The 18363-nt window shown below is 39.2% G+C and overlaps 1 protein-coding gene across 1 annotated transcript; it reads right to left on the bottom strand.

Annotated features, from left to right (window-relative positions):
- Window positions 1-518: 518 nt before the first annotated feature.
- On the bottom strand, window positions 519-3849 carry HOATZ (HOATZ cilia and flagella associated protein). The gene is made up of 4 exons (XM_068556054.1): window positions 3623-3849; window positions 3080-3118; window positions 2523-2593; window positions 519-668 (listed from the first exon to the last, which is right to left on the bottom strand). The coding sequence occupies exons 1-4, from the start codon at window positions 3846-3848 to the stop codon at window positions 519-521; spliced, it is 486 nt and encodes a 161-aa protein (XP_068412155.1). The 5' UTR covers window position 3849.
- Between the last annotated feature and the right edge of the window lie 14514 nt (window positions 3850-18363).

The following is an 18363-nucleotide window of genomic DNA, read 5'->3' as shown; positions in this document are numbered from 1 at the left end:
AGTCATTTAAGCCTTGTTTGATTAAATGGGAATAATCCTCATGAGGCTATTTTAAGGAGAATATGAGTTGATGCATGTACAGTGCTTAGTTTAATATATATAGCACATGGTAGACACTCACTAAATTGGGTGTTATGAGTACCACATCACAACAGTATCTGAGGATATCTGTAAGAGCCTTCAGTTATTACACAATTCTCTTGCTTTTTTCACCATGGCATTGTTTGACTAGAACTGTATCGTACCAAACTGATTCAGCTCTCCTATATACTCGCAAGGCACAGTTTCAGTAATATTCTCTTTCTATCCTGCTGGCTTGCTGCTTGGTTGGGCCTCTTGTCTTGTACTCTTAACATCATAGAATCTTCTTTATACTGCATTGCAGGACCCACTTGACTTAATGTACAATTTGGCAGATATCACAGTATAATGTGCATGTTTAGGTTTAGAAAAAATATATTTTACCCATTTACCACTTCGGTAGCACATATGGGGAGGGGTACACAGTGTGCCCAAGCCTAGTGGTGAGAACCAACTGTACAGAGTAGGCTGCGTTGGGGGTAGGGTGGGGTATAGGGGAAGGAGGAAGGAGAGTGGTAGAAGCCAGTCAGGTTATAGTCAGACTGGAAAAGAACTTGAATACCATGCTGCAGAGTCTGGTCTCCATCCTGCAGAAATGGAGAGCCAGGGGAAAAAAAACAAAAGTAGGTGTATGGACTGAATTGTGTCATTTCCACCCCCACTCCTGCAATTCCTATGTTGAAGCCCTAACCCTCAGTGTAACTCTATTTGGAAACAGATCCTTCAGGGAGGTAAAGTTAAATGAGGTCATTAGGGGCCCTAATACAATAAGACTGGTGTCCTTACAAGATGGGGAAGAGACACTAGAGCTTTCTCCCTCTGCCATGTGAGGACACAGTGAGAAGGTGGCCATCTAGAAGCCCGGAAAGGAGGCTTCATCAGAAACCAACTCTGGAGGCACCTTGATCTCAGACTTCCAGCCTCCAGAAATGTGAGCGAATAAAATTCTGTTATTTAAGCCACGTGGTCTGTGGTATTTTGTTATGGCAGCCCTAGCAGACTAATACAGTAAGAAAGCAGCATAATAGGATTTGGGTTTTAGGAAGATAACTAGTGCAGCATGGAGGATATTCTTTGTTTGGTCAACTCTATACATTCTTTGAAGCTCAGTTCCTTTGGGAAGATTCCTTGATTCCTTAAGCTTGACTTTGATGTCCTTCAATGTGTTCCTATAGTATTAAGTGCATACATCTATCATGAAAATGTATCATAATTCCTGCCTTTAACTGGCATTCTCCCCCCACCAGATTATAAACTCCTTGAGATCAGGGAACACATCTTGTCTTTGTATTCCCAGCATCTAGTACAGTACTTGGCACATGGCAGGATCTCAATAGATATCTGGGAATTAATTAAGTAATTAATAATAGAAGAACCTGAGGCAAGGAAATCAGTTCTAAGACTACCATTAGCAGAACATCTACTCGTAACTCATCATATTGTCTTAATTGTTTGACAAAAGATGAAAGAAGTTGATAATAGTTTGTCTTTAATCTTTTATTTCTAATCCCTTCCAAAAATGAAATTAAAACGTGCTGAAGAAGTCAACTTTTAATGATCTTTGCTTCACTGAAAATTAGGTTCCCTTCCCACTATTAAGTCCTGGTATAAATATACATTATCTAATATCCTCAAGAGAGAATAAAATGCTGACTATTTCTAATCACTTAATTTGTTTGGAGGAATCACCAAGAGTCCACAAAGGAAACTAATGTGATCAGCAAACTCACATGCATTGTTCTGTAATTTATGTAGAATTCCCGATAAGTCTTTTGGACTTTGCCAATACATCTGTTGATTAAAGACATTAGGCCAGACGAATCCTCTATCTGCTTTTAAAGTACAGGAACAGTTAGAGGAATGGAATTTATCCATTAACCACATAAAATGTTTCTATAAATCACTGTACTAATTGTTGAGTTAGAGGCTGTGTCTGCAAAAGAAAAGCAAACAAGGGATGTTGCCAAGCAGAGACATGTTCAGTTGATTTGACAACACCAATGTGTTTAATTGCAGCCTTTAGGCAAAATGGTTCTAGATGACGGACTCATTCCTCTGATCACTTAATTTTGACCTATTAAGATAGGCAATTCTATTCAGTTTTTCCTGTTCTTACAATATTTCTGTTCTTACAACACTGTATATGGTTTGGGGCCTTATTGGGTGGAAAGTGTGTGAATCCGTCTTTCCCCACTTCCCTCTGATTTCACTGTTCTTACACATCCTTGGGCTTCTGCAGAGACTGAGAATAGCCAAAGTTTAATAGAATTTCTTAATCTTAAATTAAAATTCTAATAAAGGTCTTCCTATTGCTCAAGCTGATATACTAGAAGCAGAAAATTTTTATATACATATGTTAAAAAAAGAATAATTGGGATGATTTAGAAAATAATAATGAAATTTTAATGCAAATCAGATGACTTTCTGAAATATTGGCCTACCTTTTGGAGATACTTTTTTTTCTCCTCAGATTCCTGAATCTTTAGGGTTTCAGCAGTGACATCTCTTCTCTCTAAAGAAAATAGAATCAAATACAATCTGAAATAATTTTATCATGATTTTACAATAATGTTGATAAAAAATTAAAGTTTAAAAGGTAATACATAAAGTAGGAAGGTAAACACAAATACGTACTGTCTTGAAACTTTATGTACCAGATTCATAAATAACTGGAGACTGAATTAATTAGCTCTGGCTGCAGGGAACCTCTAATCTCTTTAGAAGAGGAGTAGCCCAAGTCCAGAGACAAGAAAAGGTCTCTAAACAGAACTTACTTGCAGTATCATAGATTACAATTTCTACATTCCTATTCAATGTGTTATAGGAATTTAGGCATTTTCCTCTGGATAAATGGGGTGGTCCCTGAGGCAGGGTCTTGGTATGCAATTCAGAAAGTTATGCCAAAGGAAGAAGTTGTATCTTTACACTTATTACCTATTTTTTTTTTTTTAAGAGTCTAGGAATCAGGATATTGAAAGGCGTAAAACTTGGTACTTACTGCTTTTCTCAAGGAAAAAAGGCTGGAAGTAACTTTTCTCTAAAAAATACAAAAGGGAAGTAGTCATTGGAAAAACCATAGCATTAAAGGTATTTAATTTTTCTATACCTGTAAAAATTGCATAATAGTTTCCCATCTTAGGCCTTACAGGTCAGGGAACTTGGTTCCTAATGTTGACTCTGCCTTCACCCTTCTCTAGGGCTTTCACTTTTGAACTCTATTATGTGAAAAACCATCCTTCATATCCTTTCAGCCAACATATAACATTTGCCGAGATTATTCTACACCGTTTAGGCAAATAGATGTCATAACCAAGGGATATTTTCAGATGGACTTTTAGATGTAACAAAGATTACCACTGATCATTTTGGGGTGGAAGGATTGCTGGGAAGATTTTAGAACTGTTTTTTCAGGGTTTTAGACATCTGAATGAAAGATTCTTATTTTAGAATTAGGTTCGGCAGTTTCTCCTGGGAGGGGCTCTGGTGTCTGCCCCGTGGTTACGGAGGAGGCAGAAATCGCTGACAGGAGGCAGCTACTCACCAAGCGCACTGCTCCTCGAGGGCCGCGCCACCGGCAGACGCTGACTGCTACCTCTGGACAGCACCAACTGAGATTCGTTAGGGGGATACATTGACGCCCCGATCCAGAACTGCTTGGCCAAGTTGGCATCGTGATCCGAAGAGCCGGTGAACACCAGTAATCCCTGCGGGTGAGTTTCACACGACTCCCTTCGGCTGCTAAGACCGTTGCTGGGCCTCGTTTCCATGGCAACTCAGGACGCTTCTCCAAGCTCCCTTGCCCTTCTCCCAGCCACCACCCCCCGCCCGCCCCCCCTCCACCGGAAACCCGCTAAGTTGGCCACAACCACGGCCGGAAGCCCTTAGTTTCCTCGATAGAAGCTGGGGTCTAGCGCGCGCGCTTGTGCGCCACCTGAATCCCACTTCTGCAGTGATCGCAGACTTCGGGACCAGTCCAAGCCTTCGTGTCGAGATAGGAGAGTCAAAACATCAACTTTGGGGCGTCTTGTCCTGTTGGAGTCAGTGGGGGAGCACTTCAGCTCTCTTTTATTCTGAGCCTCCAACCCACCACCTCCACCCCCCGCCCCCCACCCCCCCCCCCCCCCCCCCCCGCGACCAGCTTCCTTTCCCCCCAACTATATCTAAATAAAGCTTCCCTTAGCTCCACCGTCCCAATCCCCTTTCCACACCAGATTGCTGTAGCTCAGCACCCTCTATGGGGAAGTTCTGGGCCTGCAGTGGTTGGTGAATTCAGTAAGGCAGCTAACAACCTAGCCTATGGAAGCTAGAGGTGTGAACTGGGCTGATAGGCACCTCTGTATATAACGTTTTATACACTTTCTCCCCTGCATCCTTTAAGACCAATCTTACGGAAAGAAGGTCGATTTAGATTGTAACATCAGTCCCACTAAAAGCTGCTTAGACTGCAACAGTTGTAAATATATCGGATGAGTGGACCCAGTCCCTTCATGAAAAACACTATAAAAATTTTGGTTAATGAATTCTTATAAAAATATTAATAAGTGTATGTGCATAGCTTTCCCGGGAGATCTGGTTAATCTAGGAACAATTTAACCATTTCAGCGATAGGAAAGTTGTAATTACTGTGGCAGGAATTGAAATGGACATCATAAAACCAATTTAGGAAAGGAAATGGACACATTGGTAATAACCACAATTTAGTTTCCTTATGGCCTTATGGTTTCCATAGTGACCTTATGGCACTTTATGCTTTCAAGATATTAATACAGTCCCACAGAAAGATAGCTCAAAAATTGATAATTACAAATCTATACAATGACAGTCAGCTAAGGAGAAAAATCCTATTCCCCAACATATCCGAAAATTTTTTGGTTCAGAGCCTGAAGCAATATTGAAAAATTGTATATAAAGATATACATATATTACATATGTTGTATATTTAGCAGCCAAAATGTTGATATCTCTCTTGGCTGACCTATTGAAAAATAGGCAGTGGGTAATGTTAGCAAATTCCAATCCCCCAAATCCCCCCCACCCCCAGAACACTGATATGCACAGGCAGCTCATTTAGGTGAATTCCCAAATCTTTTTACCTGGCCGTGTGGTTAGTGATTGGTACTGTTAGCAATCAGCTAACTACACTGCCTAGTAACTAGACTCACAGAAAAAAAAAAAGGCTTTCATCATAAACTTCGTCTCAGGTTGGTGCCCCATACGTTGTGACAGGCAAATCATTGTTTCAGTTGTAGCTCACTTTACCTGGTGGGTTGGTGAATACCCTACTAAATAATGAAAACTAGGCACAATGAATCACAACAAACAGCATTAAGCGTTACATAGGGGGCCCCACCCAGCAGTTTAAATGTCTTAAAGCCATTCAACACCACGGATTTCGCTTTGCTTACATGGTATTGTACAATCTTACTTTTACTCCTAGAGGTTGCTAACAGTTTAACCATATCTAGAAGCAGCAGCTCGCAGGAGTCTGCAGGGGTTACTAGCATGTTGACAACGTGCTCCGTCAGCAGCGCTAAACGCTGACGCATCAAATCTCGAAGCTCAGCGGGCTCTTCTCAAACGCTTGGGGTCGGCGGTTTGCCGCCGAGGGTGGCGTCTTCCTCCTGGCGGGGCGGCGGGTGATGCTGTGTCTTGTTTTGATGGCAGTGGAATTAGTGATTGTAAGCATCAGAGTACAATCAGCTAATTACACTGCCTACAAACCGAGCACCGGGCGCCCGCGGGCTGCAGCTCCCGGACGGTTCGCAGCGCCGACGCGGTATCCCCGAGCGGGCGGGCCGCGGGATCGGGCCCGCCGCGACCCCGCATTTCACCGGGGGCGACGCCCGACAGTGCCTAGGCGCGAGGCCCAGGACGCGGGTCCTCGGAGGACGCCTCCGAAGCCTCCCGGGCACTCTCGCCCGGCCCGCTGGCTGCGCTGGCCCCCGCCGGACTCGCTGCGCACCCTTGGCACTGCCAGCGGGCGGCGCTCCAGCGGGGACCTGCACCCCCAGGTTCGGGCCCCCCAGGCCCAGGTGACTCCCGGGAGCGCCCAGCCAGCTGGCTTCACCGGGGCCACCGAATCCCTGCGCCCCGCCTTCCCTGCCGCCGTCTCCCGCACCTCCCAGGGCCCTCCCGCTCAGGTTCCCTTCCCTTCCCCTCCCCTTCGTTTTCTCGGGTCGGCTCCCACCTCCCTCACCCGGGTCCGGCCAGCCCCAGAAAACTTCTCTTCAGTTCTGGGCCCAACTCTAGAGCCGGCTCTCTCAACCCCGTGCGCCCCGCCGCTCCGAGTGGCCGAGTAACCGTGGCCGTGGCGGGCTAACCGCCCTTGGAACCCCGCGGGTGGAAGGGGCGGGGCGGGCGCGAGACGGGGTGGGATGGGGGAGGGGCTGCATGGGGGAGGGGAGGAAGCCGCGAGAAGGGGCGGAGGGCGGGCCCCTGTGGGGAAGAGGCCCCGGAGACAGACACTGGTCTTGAGAAGTTCCCTGAGCTCCTCCCCTCCCCCCCTCTCCAAGAAGTCCCACAGGCCCTCCCAGTTTTCAAACCCATCCGCGTCAGGGAAAACACCTTGCCGAGTACCAAATTGTAGCCTAGAATTTTCTAATGGGCGGTTGGCCTGGGTAGCCTGTAATGTGCAGGAGGACAGCCTTTGAGGTCCCATCTGTACCCTTGTGTTCCCCGTGGGTTCTCTCTTACACTCTCGGAGGGCCATGCAATAGGGTGGGTTCTGGATCTTCTAGTAAAAGAGTGAGACAGCCAGCTCATTAGTTAGATCAGAGTTTGGTCCACTTGAGATCAAGGCCACAGTTTTGTACTCTGTAGGTCAGCTTTAGGCAAAAATGAGCCCTACTTCCAGCACATAATTATTTAAATACCTGCTATATGTTCAGGACCTAAGGTCATTCATTCCACCCTCCCTATTTACAATCTGGATGGTAACACAAGGTGAACGTACATTATTTGCCATTCAGGACAGTATATAGTAAATTACTAAGGTGGGTAGAAATAAAGGGGGCAGGGTGGGGCATGTAGGAGAACTGTAATTGGTCAGGGAAGTTTCATGGAGGAGGTGGCACTAGAGTAGGTCCTTTAAGCAAGACTAAATTTGGACATTCAGGGTGAGGGCTGTGGAGGAGAGAGAAACAATGTCTTGTGACCGGTTACATTTTCTTATTCTCACAATTCCACATTGGATGATGTAGATGTGTTTATGTGTGCATTTGGAGTAGATTGGGCAAAGAGGATAATTAGGATTTCTGGGAGACGTCTACTAATAATTCTTTCCTTTAGTTACTCTTTCCCCTTGTTTCCTTCAGTGCATGAATCAGGAGAGAATAAAGAATATTCTCTGATTACCCAATTTGTAGAACTCAATTGGAAGTAGCCCCCTGACTGCCCTTTGGTCTTCATGCACCCAGGATGGATTACTTGTTGTTGACCCCAAAACCTTAGTTCTAAATTATTGCCCACAAAGTAAAACTCCCCAGTTATAGATTGGTTCCCTAAACCCAGCAAGTGGTCTCATAGATGCCACTCAATGTGGATAGGCCCAGGTGATCTAGATCATTCAACACACATTCTAAGCTCACACTGTTAAAACACCAGAAGAACTTCTCAAGGATGAATTTGAGTGAGTTTTAGCATTATCTTTGAATATGAAAGACAGCCCATTGTTTGTTAAATGAATCATTTCTTCTGTGTACACCAAAGAGAAGAGTAAGAAACCAAAGTGAAGTATAAAATGTACAGTACAGAAAACGTTAATTGTAAAAATTAACTTGTAAAGTTTAATTGCAAAAGGCAGGTCATTTACAGCTAACTGTAATTTGTATTCATTGTATCTTTGGGAGAGGCACAATGTTGTTGAATACATTATGTAAACCCCTCACATGCCTTTAACATGTATAATATATGAAGCCATATCAGGCAACATGCTGTAATCAGAGCTAATTAACCTCTGAGCTCTCTAGAGATAACTGAGAGCCAATTTTGTATTTTCTAGTTAAATATACATATATAAATAAAATCGGGAGCAAAATAGCCTCCATTCCATTAACAATATGCAGACTTACAAGCCTTGGTTAGGACATAGTTACAAAAGCAATTCTGTTCTTTCAAATTGTTAGTCATTTTTACCCAATACAGTATTTAATACCTCTTTTTTGATTGATGTTTTATGATTATTAGTTGCGTCTTACATGTCTTACCTGAGCTGAATTGCTGCCATCCAAGGCAATGGTTGCAGTAGATGCCTTGAAATTTAGATTTTTAAAACTTATCTTCAAAGGTGATAAAAAATAAAGAAAACTTATATAAAAGTCATCAATATGCGATGCCTACTGAAATAAGATTTTTAAAATGCAGTTTATTTTGTAGGTAGCACAACTAAAAAATTAAAATAACGAGATGAAATGTGTGTGGCCTAATTCTGTTTAAAAAAAAAAAGAATGCTTGTTCTTAGGGTTGCTGTTGATTTGGCCTGCAGTTACTAGAGAAACTCCAAGGATCTCATTCCCTTTATGGTTCATGTCTAGACATGCCTGGAGACCAGGGAGACCCATGATTTAATCTAAGTAAGAATGCTTGTGGTGTTTTAAATGCCCAAACAGAAGAGTGCATTTGTTTTAGACAGCACCAGGAAGGTACCTTTCAGGGGACTTGTTTACTGTTGTATTTAATTTCTGGGCATTTGGTGATTAGGAAGATGGGGAAGCTGCACTAAGGGAAGGAGGTGAGATTGGTTGTTAGGAGGAAACCAAGAAGAATGTAGAAAACAAATACGTTCTGCTTTAGCTTTGGCAAATTTATATTGGCTAAATTTATCACTCCTAAAAAGAACTAGAGTGATGTGAGTTGGGAATTACAAAAGATGGAGACAACTTATTCTCTGCTTACAACACACACAAACATACCCCCTGAACATTTTCTAACTTCGACAGCTTTTGTCAGGGAGGAAGAAGTGAAGAATCAGACTGAGGAGAAATTATTGGAGTTTAGAAGCTTCTTTTTAAACCTATTTTTTAAGTGTATATTTTTTCTTAGGAAATATAAAACCATGTTTTGATTTTTATGTAGATCAATAAATGTCAGATTACCTTATTAACATTCATGATACTATAAATAAGAACTAATTTATGTGTTGAAGCAAGACTAGATTGAGGTCAACTTGGTGCCTTTGAAGAACTAAAAATCAACGAATCTGTTTAATTATGAGAGGAGATTTTCTCTCAAGCTAAAATGAACTGCCAGCAATTTTTCTAATTTTACTTCTGATTCCATTTCATTGTACTCTCATTAGTAAGAGTGCACCAGATTCTTAATCAGCTTCGTTTCTACTTATTGATTAATCAATACTGTTGCTTTCCATATGAAAATGTTAAATTAATTTATCTTTTTGTAAATCAGAAACAATCTGAAAAATAAGCTTTATAATTAGAGTTGCTTGAGCACTTAGTTATGACCTAGCAGCAGGAGCAAAGTTATTGCATATTTGTCATCTTTAGAGAACATAGTCTAGGGATCTATGGTCTAGTTAAAGAGGAAGACAATTTCTATACATAGATAATTAAGATAGTTATAGTATGTTAATTTTATTACTATATACAATATAAGTTGTATATTATTTATATACTTATATAATTATTTTAAGTACCAAGATGGTTAGATTAATAGGTGCTTCAAGACTCCTGAATACTAATGTGAGCTTCATTATTGCCAACATTTAGGAAAAAGAAAAAAGGAAAACACCAAGGATTGGGACACAGAGAAGGTTATGTGGAAACTACGGGCTCGAGCCAGGTCTGGAAGGAAAAGTAGGACACAGATAAAGGGAAAAGATAGAGAGGGTGCTCTTGGTAGCAGGAGCAACTTATGAAGAAAAAACACAAGCAAATTCATGGAGATTGTAATACACATGGCTAATAGGAGAGCAATGAATGTGTCCCCACTGGGGAAATAAGATTAGAGAGTCAGGTAAGTAGGAGATAGATCCTGAAGCACTTTAGGTGTTAGGCCAGGGAATTTTAATCTCATTCTTCTGTCTGAGGGGCTGTGACTAATATGACATGTTGTTTTATGGAGATTAATAGAGTAGCATAGGTTAGAAGAGGGAGAGACAGAGGAGGCTTAGAGTCCATTTAGGAGATTATTTTAATAGCCCAGGTATGGAGTCACGCAGAAAGTATGGTCTGAATGAAAGAGACTTTGTGAAGGGAACTTCACAGGACCTGGTGACTGGTTAGAGTGAAGAAGAGAACAAGATTAACCTCCAGGTTTCAGTGACAAGTAGAGATGTTGGCAGGCAAATATAGTGAGAGGAGAATTATGATGTATTTAGGTTTAGGTGTGTTTAGGTAATGGAAGGACATTGTGGTGAAGTTAGATATTTGGAGCTGGAACTCTGGAAAGAGACCAGAACTGAAAGGAGAGTTTTAATAGTTTTCTGAAGCTGTAATCATTGTAATAGTTGAAGTTACAAAGATAAATTAGATCTCCAAGAGAGGTACATTTTCTTATTTTTCATTGAGCCTCTAGCACATGCTGTGATTCACTCAGGACAAAGTAGGTGATTATCAGCAGTGTATTTTTCTTGAATAGAGAATAGAACAAGGAAAGCGGAATGCTCAGGACCAACTTTGAGAGCATCCATTTCCTATTTAGGGGCTGGCAGACGGAAGTAAACCTTGAGAAGGGTTAATCCACAAGGAGAAGCAGAAGAGAGGACTCACAGAATCCAAGTTGTTTTAAACAGGGTCATAGACACGTATGAATTCAAGGGAAACTGCTGCCTCCGCACCACCACATCGTAAAGTTTGGTCAGTGGAATTAGCCAGAGGGCAGAGGATGACCACACTGGCTCCTCCGAAGGTTTGCTTTAGGGCTTGATTCAGTGAGACAGTCGAGGGGCAATGAACTTCTCTAGGCTATTACTAAACAGGTTAACTTTCCTGGCTGCTTCTCAGCACTGATTAACCTCTGTCGCCTCTCTGAAAAACCTCAGGTAGATTTTCAAGGTTTATAGAGATAATTCGACAACTCTAGGGATTCAGTATGGCCAACAAGTAGACTGAGTACACAGTTGAAGAAAGTCTACTCTCCTTAAGAACTCTATGAAACCAAAAGGAGGAAATTGACTATCTTGTTAATTCATTTACAGGAACGAAAATACTTTAAAGTGTGATTCTCTTAAGCATCACTCTATGACTACTTATTCTTGTTTTTGTTTCTAATCTCCCCGTTTGGTACTTAAGTCTTTTTTCTAGGCAGAATTTATATTCTTTAGTTTTTAATAATTACATAACTCTCATTTGTTACCTTTATTTCCTCTACAAACATAGAATATATCTCAAGGATTTCATCATGCTTACATTTAGTAAGGTTCATATTGTCCTTCCCCTCTTAGCTCATCTACTGCTTGTTTAAAATCCTACTTCCTGGGTAAAATCTTCCTTGGTGACCTTAGTTCATTTTGATATTTCCCTTTTCTCTTTGCACTTAATATATTCACTCTACAATTTATGTCTTCCATTAGTAAGATAATATTATTATTTAATACCCAAATTGCATTTTGAAATCAGCATTTTATTATACTATTAGAATACTATATTATTCTAATACTATACTGCAACAGGTCCAGGCAGGCCTTGGAAATTGTGACTAGAACAGTAGAATAACTGTTATAGTATACTATAGTATACTATAGTATACTATTATATATATAATAGTATATTAGTATACTATATATATTAGTATATATTAGTATAATATAGTATATAATTAGTATATAATTATATATTAATCAGTATATATTAGTATATTAGTATGCTAATAGTATTAGTATACTAATATATTAAATTAGTATATAATATATTAGTATATTAGTATACTATATATATAATAGTGTATTATATATATATTATATATAGTATACTATAGTGTACTATTATACTATATATACTATTAGGTATATATAACACACATTTATTATATTAGCACAGAATGTTGTATATACATTTTCTTACACCCTGAATTATTTTTAGTGGGCTAACTTGGTTTCCAACTTGATGCATGATACATACATTTTTGTGCCCTCTAGGACAATGCCACTTAACCATTGTGTGTGCTCAATAATGCACATGGAAAATACAAATAAAGTAGGAAAAAGGCTTGTGGTAAATAAAACACTTGTAGGTAACCTTATCAAAAAGAAGCATTATATAGTTTGATTCATTTAGTTTATCAGTAAATGAGTTTCACTTACTAGATTAGGCAATTCTAAACTTAATTTCTTTTGGGTTCAAATTAATATTACATGACTACAGAATTTTATTAGGTAACATTTTGGCATATGCAATTTTGTTTCAACAATTAATGTGACTTCCTTTGTATGTGTTTTGAATATAATGGGAGTGAGTTCATGTGTGGGTTTTAGACTAGTTCATTGCTTTATAAAATGGTGCTGCTTAGTTGCTGTTATCAAAAAATATATACTTTCTGTCAGAAGTGGGATTTTTGCTAAAACAGCTATCTTTTCCCCCTCACTAGCAATGATGTGCATTTGCAAACGGGTGGATGTAATTTGCAATTTAAGGAAGGGAAGCTAATGAAATCAAATAGGTCTGATTTTAAGGCTGGCTATGACATCAAAAGTCCAGTCAATTTAATGTTCAATTTAGATGATATTTTAAAATTATCTTGCCTATTTGAAAACTTATATCATAAATAGTTTCATTTTATAGCTGAAGGTTAGCTAAAATTAAGAAGACAAATGTAGTGTCAAATTTTCAAGGTAAATCTTTATTGGAGAACCTTGAGGCTTTAAGATACCTTAGTGATCAAGTTGAATTCCCTCATGTTAAAATGAAGAAATGTGATTCTGGAAACTGCTACTTCTACAAGGTCATTTTGGTTATTTCCATGTTTTAAACCATTTGAATCTCTGTTTCAGGCTTAATGAGAAGGTAAAGTATGTCTGTGATGCTCTGTTTCCTTCTGTTCTTCATCCTCATTCTGAGTGACCAGAAGTCTCATGTATCCCCCATTTTGTGTGGTGCCTCCCCCAGGCTTTCTCTACTCTTCCAAACCTCTCCAGCCAGAACACAATTCTTTTGTTCTACTATGGATAACCCATCTGACATTTTCCAAAAGGAAATCCTAGAGAGACAATGTCTTAATCAGGGAATAAATGTCTGATAGTGGGAATTCTGGACATTACTTAAAAACAGTGGGAGAGCTGATTTTTTTGTCTTCAAAACTCAACACCCATTTTCTGTTCTACTTAAATATGAAGTTGGATTAGGCTCGCCCAGGCTGAACTGTCTGCTAAATTCTAGTTTCCTTTCAGTGGACATTACTATATGGGTATTAAATTGCCATAAAAAACCCAGTAGACCTCAATCTGAACCAACCATTGTTCTTTTTATACGGGTTCTTCTGCTGAGCTCATTTATTTCAATGATAACATTATTGTCTTGGTTACTAATGCTTGAAACTTGAAGTAATTTTGGAGTATCCCATTTCTCAAGCTCTGTATCCAAATGGTCTTGTGTACGTATCTGAGCTCTTTCTCTAGATCATAAACCTCTTGAAAGGAAAGTTGAAAATTTTTTTAAGCCCACAGCACGTAGCAGTGTCTAATATGTAGTAGATAGTCACCGAATACACTGAGTAAATGTTAATTATAACAGAAGGTATAATTGTCATTAATGTTTAGGAGATGATTTTAATAAGGTGTTTAAGATCATCATAAACAAGTAACTGAAGGAAGTCTTGCATGACGTATAGTTTCTGTTTGATTGTTCTTTCCTGAAGTCTAAGTACACTGTTATTCTACTGTTCTATTCACAATTTCCAAGGCCTGTCTGGACCTGCTGCAGAAAATAATGCTAGGAAAGGGTTCAAAGCCTCATCAACTAATGTGTTTCACCAACTCAGAGTGCAATAGAATGGCATGTCGTAGGGAAGGTGAAATAGTGAAAGAATTATTAAACACCATTTTAATGTTGTAAATGCAAACACAAACCATTTGAAAAGGAAATATTTGAGTATGTGCTAATAACATATGTTGCCTTTGGTTCTGAAGCAGATTTTATTTCAGCAATATACGAGTAGTTGTCCTGATTTTCAATTTCGTCACCGCTAACATAAGTTAAAAAAAAAATCTTTGGAAAAGTTATCTCAGCAAAGTCTAGAAAAGATGAGAATAAATGATGCAAATTTGTCATAACAATTTTTTTTAAGCTTAAGGCATTACTAAGCAATCAAAAGTGTAAAAGAAAATTAAAATCTCCTTGATAACTAGGAGATATCGATCTTAACGATATTCCACCTTTGCTGCTCATTAGAATCACTTGGAGATCTTTAAAAAATCCTGATGCCCACGTTGCACTCCATCCCAATTAAATCAGAATGTCCAGGGGGTAGGAGCCAGGCATTTAAAAAAGATATTAAGGTGATTCCAAGTACAGCAGTTTGGGAACTCCTGCCACTGAGTGAGGAGAATGAGAAATATATCATGGGAAGCTGAAATAAGTAAGATACTGTTGAAGTAAAAGGGCATTAAGGTCCTAGTCTCACCATTATCTTATGTGTTCTGCACTTATAGTAGACACTTAAATACTTACTGAATTGAATTGAACTAGCCTTATTAAATCGTGCCATTACTAGACATGAAGGTGCTCACCCATCTGTTTCTACGGTCCTTATATTACCATTTCTCATACATCTTAATCATCAAAGATATTACACTAGCCAGTGCACCTCCTAATATGTGTTCCATCTCAGTTCATCACTGGTGAAGTTTGTAACAATCACAGCACTCCGGCATGCCAGGAGTCATCTATATCCATATTCTATCCATATTCTAGTACCACCAGCCATGAGGTTTTTATTTCAGCCAGCAGGTGCGTAATCCACTTCCCAAATCCCATTTTAGACTCTGCTTCCTTACACATTCCTGTTACAAACTGTCTTAGACTAGGCTCCTTAGGAACAGCCTCTGAGATGGGGAGTTGCATGCAGAAAGTTTATTGGGGAGTTTTCTTGAGAAATACACGCATAAGGGAGTAAGAAAGATAGGATCGGGCAGAGGGAGAGGTGGACCAGTGATTTGGTTGTAGTAGAGGCCTCTGCCTATCTTATGGGGAGCTCTGGAGATGGGATGACCCTTCAGAGTTGTTGCAAATTGAACTTGGGGGCCAGGCTTTTGTACCCCTACACTAGACAGTCAATGGTTGTGGGCCACCCCTTGGGCAAGGGATAACTATACCATGAGGTAGTTTCTGAGAGTAATTCCCAATGAGAGATAGAGCTTTGAGCCATCATCATCTGATAGTTCCAGTAGTTGGGGGATGATTGTATTGACGCTGAAGAGGGGAATGACTTATCGTTGGCCAATGGGAGCTCTTCATGTAGGCTTTTGTATCTTTTGACATGACCCATTGGTTTTTTATAGCTTTCTTGCTTTCTGGTGTAATACATTGTAGGCTCACCTAATATATTACCTGAATGAGAACTGGAGTCGACCATTTCTCCAAGAATTTTTTTTTAAAGTGGGAAATTGTAATTATAGACCACAAAATGAGTGTTAGCATTATTTATTGATTCTAGGCCTTTTTAGTGGACAGAACTAAAATACATATTTTAGTATGTTAAAAAAATCACAAGTTCATATTAATATTGCCATTTCAAATTTAACATTATAGGATTTTTACTTAATTTCTTTGAGTTTGTACTTTTATTCTTTTTTCCTTACATTGAAAATCTTAGTACATGACAACATGGAAGTAAATATGTATATTACCCTATTCTATTCTCTCTTTATATATGTATATATCTATATATATATAGCTTCAAATTGTAATACTAATATTACTGTAAACATGGTACAGAATGACATTTTAAAAACATATCTTCATAGTTTTCTCTAGAATATATTCCAATGTGTTCTAGAATCACTTGAAATATTTCTTTTCTTTGTGTAGTTGTCACTAGATATAATTTTTGTCTTGCTGGTAAAGTATAAGCATAGTAGATCCTAAAATTAATTTTACTTTCCATTCATTTTGAAGTTTTGAGTGAAATTCATTTTATGATAGAATTAATTGGTTGAAGTGAAAATGACTAGTGAAGGAACACCATTTTGAAGCGGGATCTCCTAGGATTCTGTCAAATCACTCTTCTTGATCTTAATACTATTCAGCTTGTTTATTTATTACTTGTAGGAGGACATATTCTTGTCAAATTTACAGATAACATGTAGCCAAAAAGATAGAGAATTTAGTGGATGACAAAATCAGAGTGACAAATAATCTCGATTCCCTAATGGTCTAAATTTAACACAATGACATATGACAGGTACAGCTGAATATGTAGTTATCTTTTACTCCATTTAATCCACAAAAGCATTAGAAAAGACATAATAAAATGATAAATATAAACTAACATATATTAATAAGAAAGGTACTTTTGAGTACTTAGTATATCCAGTAAATTCAGTTAGGATCCAAATCTGGCAGTCTGATTCCAAGACCTTAAGTACACGTCTTATCCACCTTTTTACAGATGATATTTTGAAGATTAGAGCAGTTGAGAAGCCTCTCCAAGTTTCTAGTAAGCTAGAGGACTGGGAGTCAATCCCATGACGCTTGATCTTATAGCTGATTTGTTTACTACTCTGCTGTACTGCCTTCCTGTAACAACTGCTACATACCCTCCACTAGGTGCTTTAATACAAAACATTATTGATTGTAGCTCGCTAACAACCCTATGAGGTCATCCCTCCCAATTTCACAGACAGGCAAATGAAAGTTCAAGAAGTTAAGCAAGTTGCCCAAGGTTACATGGATAGTGAGTTGTAAAGTTGCCATTTATACGTAGTCCTGTCTGACTCCAAAGCCCATATATTTAAAAAATGTTTAATTTATTTTTAAAAAATTTAAAAAATTTTTATACATTTTTAAAGGTTACTTTCCATTTACAGTTGTTACAAAGTATTGTCTGTATTTTACACCCAATAGTTTGTGCCCCCCACTCCCCAACCCCTATATTGCCCCTTCCCCCCACCTCACTGATAATCACTAGTTTGTTCTCTGTATCTGTGAGTCTGCTTCTTTTTTTGTTATATTCACTAGTTTTTGTATTTTTTTAGATTCCACATATAAGTGATATCAGACAGTATTTGACTTTCTCTGATTTGTTTCACTTAGCATAATGCCCTCCAAGTCTATCCATGTTGCTGCAAATGGCAAAATTTTGTTCTTTTTTATGGCTGAGTAGTATTCCATTGTGTGTGTGTGTGTGTGTGTGTGTGTGTGTGTGTGTGTGTGTATGCCACATCTTCTTTATCCATTCATCTGCTGATGGACACGTAGGTTGCTTCCATATCTTGGCAATTGTAAATAATGCTGCTATGAACACTGGGGTGCATGTTTTCTTTTCAAATTAATGTTTTTGGTATTTTTTGGTGTATACCCAGAAGGAGTGGAATTGCTGGGTCATATGGTAGTTCTATTTTTAGTTTTTTGAGGAACGTCCATACAATTTTCCACAGTGGCTGCACCAATTTACATTCCCACCAACAGTGTACAAGGATTGCCTTTTCTCTATATCCTCACCAACATTTGTTACCTGTGTTCTTTTTGATGATAGCCATTCTGACAGGTGTGAGGTGATATCTCATTGTGGTTTTGGTTTGCATTTCCCTGATGATTAGTGATGCTGAGTATCTTCTCATGTGCCTGTTGGCCATCTGCGTTCCCTCTTTGGAAAAATGTCTATTCAGGTCTTCTCAAAGCTCATATTCTTAAGCATTATGTTGTGCAGGAAGGAAAGATGTGACAAAACAATAGCATTAGCGAAAAAGACTAAGTGCTAGTTCAGCGTGAAGCAGAGGTATGATGCCACTACCACCAAGGCGAATGCCACCTGAGGCTGTGTTCTAGAAATACAGTATTCAGAGCAAGGGAGGTTAACAGTCCCATTCTATTCTGTCATGGCAGAGCACACCTGGAACATTGGGCTTCTGGGCTTTACACTTTGAAAGAAGATTACTGATGCACCTGAAACTCATCCAGATGTGAGCGCTGAGCATGGCGAAATGTCTGAGTAATATGTTTATGGGAAGAACTATCGAAAAGCTAAGAATAGTTAGCTACCGCCCCCAAAGAGGAGTCTCAATAGCTAGTATTTGAAGCGTCTTCATGTGGTGGAGGATAAGATACAATCTGTATGGTTCCAGAGGGAAAAAATTAGGCTGCAAATATAGAGAATCAAAGAGTTGGATGTAGT

The sequence above is a fragment of the Eschrichtius robustus genome, chromosome 11 (assembly GCF_028021215.1).
Source record: "Eschrichtius robustus isolate mEscRob2 chromosome 11, mEscRob2.pri, whole genome shotgun sequence".
In the NCBI taxonomy this organism is placed as follows: domain Eukaryota; kingdom Metazoa; phylum Chordata; class Mammalia; order Artiodactyla; family Eschrichtiidae; genus Eschrichtius; species Eschrichtius robustus.
Note: the sequence above shows the minus strand (reverse complement) of the source record. Positions and strands in the feature narration are given on the sequence as shown.